The 3,126-nt window shown below is 41.5% G+C and overlaps 1 protein-coding gene across 1 annotated transcript; it reads left to right on the forward strand.

Moving 5' to 3' along the window:
• The first annotated feature begins 2,053 nt into the window (after positions 1-2,053).
• On the forward strand, positions 2,054-2,455 carry LOC103192533 (28S ribosomal protein S17, mitochondrial-like). The gene has a single exon (XM_042780246.1). It carries the CDS (start codon positions 2,054-2,056, stop codon positions 2,453-2,455), a length of 402 nt encoding a protein of 133 aa, XP_042636180.1.
• Positions 2,456-3,126: the final 671 nt, after the last annotated feature.

The raw sequence follows: 3,126 nt of genomic DNA on the forward strand, positions 1-3,126 counted from the left end.
TAGGGTTCCATACACCTTATTCCATGGTCCCACTCCAACAAAGATTCCAGGTACCTTATTTACATCATTAACAAGCTATGTAATCCCCTTGGTGGGCCACCAGCACCTTACATTTGCATAATCCCACCTAGTTCTCTGGTGGGTGTCACAAAGACCATGTCTAGGTTTGCTGGTCTGATAGAGCCTGGTGAAACCACTGGGACTGTGGCCCCTGGCTGCCCTTCAGGTCTGGAATTGAACCTACACTTATGACTTCCAGCCAAACAAAAGACAGGCATATGAGTTGAACATTTAAGCAAGGTAGATACACTCCTTGGAGAGAATAATCATGTGAGAAAGAAGGGCTGTTTATGCACAGGGAGACAGCTCAGGGGGCTGGAGTGCATGGAGGAATGGACACAGGGAAGAGGTAACTATCCGGAGGAAGTAGGTGGGAGCTGTTGGGGTAAATTGTGGTCAATGTCATGAGACAAAGTATACATGAGCTGCTGTATGGAAAGTGAATTTGCTCTGTAAACTTTCACCCAAATCACAATAAAACAACAAACAAAGAAACAAAAAATCCATATGCAAAAAAGAAACAGACCATGGCTAGAAGACCCATATTAAGTAATTCACTGCACTGCACTAGCACATATATACGTATGTAGTTATATATATTACTACTTGCCATCAAGTCAGTTCTGACTCATAGCAACCCCATCTGGGTCAGGGTAGAACTGTTCTTCAGAAAGTTTTCAATGGATTGTTTTTCAGAAGCAGATCTGCAGGCTTTTTTCCTTATAGGAATTCAGAGGTCCATTTTCTGGGTTGAACGTGGAAACTTGGAAAAGGTAGCGTATGACTTGTACCTTGAAAGCTTGGAAAACTGGATGGATAAAGTATAGTACATGAGCACACGTGCAAAGGAGACAGAATAACTGAGACATTCCTGCCCTGAAGGGATATACAAGACCTGAACAGAGACCATCAGAAACATGTTCTCAAAACTTCCTCCACCATATTTTTTATAATGGATTTTTTACCAAAAAAAAAAAAAAAAGAGAGAGAGAGAGAGGCAGTGGGGAGGATAATGTGCAGTTTGAAGTCAGGATTTTTCTTCATCGCTATTTCTCACTTCATATCTTTAAAGTGCAAGTGCCCTTTGAAGACACTATTCTAAAGCTTTTACAAATCCATCTGAGGACATTTGTAGCTAATTTGTCCAGAGATGATAGGCCCTTTACAGTACACCTGGTCTGCATGCTCTAGATTGCTAAACCATTCTAATGATTATTTTTATTGGTTTTATGATTTTTATGAATGGTGATAGAAAGAAAGTGCACTTGCAAAGGTTTTTTAAAACTTTATTTATCCTTAGGATATCTGGCTGCAAATTCCTAAATAACAAAATCAAGTGGGTGTGCCCAAATGCATGCCATAATATGAGAGTCATGGAAGGGTTTTTATCTGCCATCATTAGGAACATTAGCACAAGAGGATTAGAGAAAAAGTCTTTGAAAACCAGAGTTTGTGCTAGTGCATCTTAATGGACTAACAATTTAGATCTAATTGATCACGGCATTAATTGTCCATAATCTCTATATACTAGGGTAGCCTTGTGGGATATGACTAATCAAATTAAAACTACTTCAAGGCAATCTCCAATTACAGAATGTTTTGTCTCTCTTTCAGGCTTGGGAAGTCAGGGGCAATGTTGTGTTGATGGCAGGAGGATCCATGTGTTTGAACGTATAATTGGCCTTCTGTGGTCTCATTTTCCTAGAGCTGTGTGGCTCAGTGGATTAAGCAACTGAATCTAACAAGAAAGGGACTTTGTTTGCACTCTTAAGTAAATAAATAAATAGAAATGATGACACATGTATGCTTCCAGTTCCATTCTAGGTATCTGCCAAACTCTTCACATGAGGTGTCTGTGGTGGTCTCCTTCATCAGCAACACTGAGTCAGAGAGTGATGATAACTTTTGTGAAGATTAAAACCAAAAAAAGTTTGGGCTGAGGGATTGGTGGGGTCTCCAGACAGCTGTTGTCAGAGGTGGTCGAAGCCACACAATGTCAGTAGTGCGTTCATCCGTCTGTGCCAAATGGATCGTGGGGAAGGTGATTGGGACAGCAATGCAAAAAACTGCCAAAGTGAGAGTGACCAGGCTTGTTCTGGATCCGTACTTACTAAAGTATTACAATAAGCGAAAGACCTACTTTGCTCACGATGCCCTTCAGCAGTGCACGGTCGGGGACATTGTGCTGCTCAAAGCCTTACCTGCGCCACGCTCCAAGCACGTGAAGCACGAACTGGCCGAGATCGTTTTCAAGGTTGGAAGAGTCATAGATCCAGTGACGGGAAAACCCTGTGCAGGTACCACCTACCTAGAGAGTCCGATTGGCTCCAAGCCTACCCAGCTCGCGCATCTAACGGAACATCTAGAAGAGCTCACCGTCTCCTCAGCCCAGTGAAGACAGAGTGGAAGGAGATGCAGGAGGAAAAGAGTTAGAAGTTTGTGTTTTGGAAAAAGAAACTTTTCTAAGTTTTATCACACACTGTATCCAGATTCTCTCTGCTGTTTGATGAAATAGCTAAAAGCAACCGAAGTGAAGGGCTTGTTGTAATTTTTCATAAAAGTGTATTTTCGTGAAGGCTCTCTTTTCTTCTCAGTGACCGTACTTTCCTGTGAAACTGAGTGTCCCTTGCAGTCCACGGGGTCATTGTTTCAGAAGGTGTATTTTTTCATTCTAAGGAACTTTGGACTTACCTTAGAACCTTTATTTGAGGAAGAGAAAGACTTTTTATGTTGTAAACCAGTACGGCTGCTTTTCATAGCTATTTTCAGTGATATAGATTTAATTTTTCCCTCTTCTTTCACCCAAGGACTACTCACTAAAGGAAGTAGTCAATGTGCCTGTGGTTAGATTTGATCAGATTCAGCTGTATTAATAAAAATGTCAATATGTAGAAAAAAAAAAACAAAAAACCCCAAGCTCTGGTAGCATAGTGCCTAAGGCACTTTGCTAACCAGAAGGTTGACAGTTCAAACCCACCAGCCACTCTTCAGAAGGAAGATGGGGCAATCTACTTCTGTAGTGATACCGCCTCAGAAACCCAAGGAGGAATCACTATAAGTCAGGTC

Source organism: Orycteropus afer, unplaced genomic scaffold (assembly GCF_000298275.1).
Source record: "Orycteropus afer afer isolate SDZICR_OR568_19922 unplaced genomic scaffold, OryAfe1.0 scaffold00029, whole genome shotgun sequence".
In the NCBI taxonomy this organism is placed as follows: Eukaryota; Metazoa; Chordata; class Mammalia; order Tubulidentata; family Orycteropodidae; genus Orycteropus; species Orycteropus afer.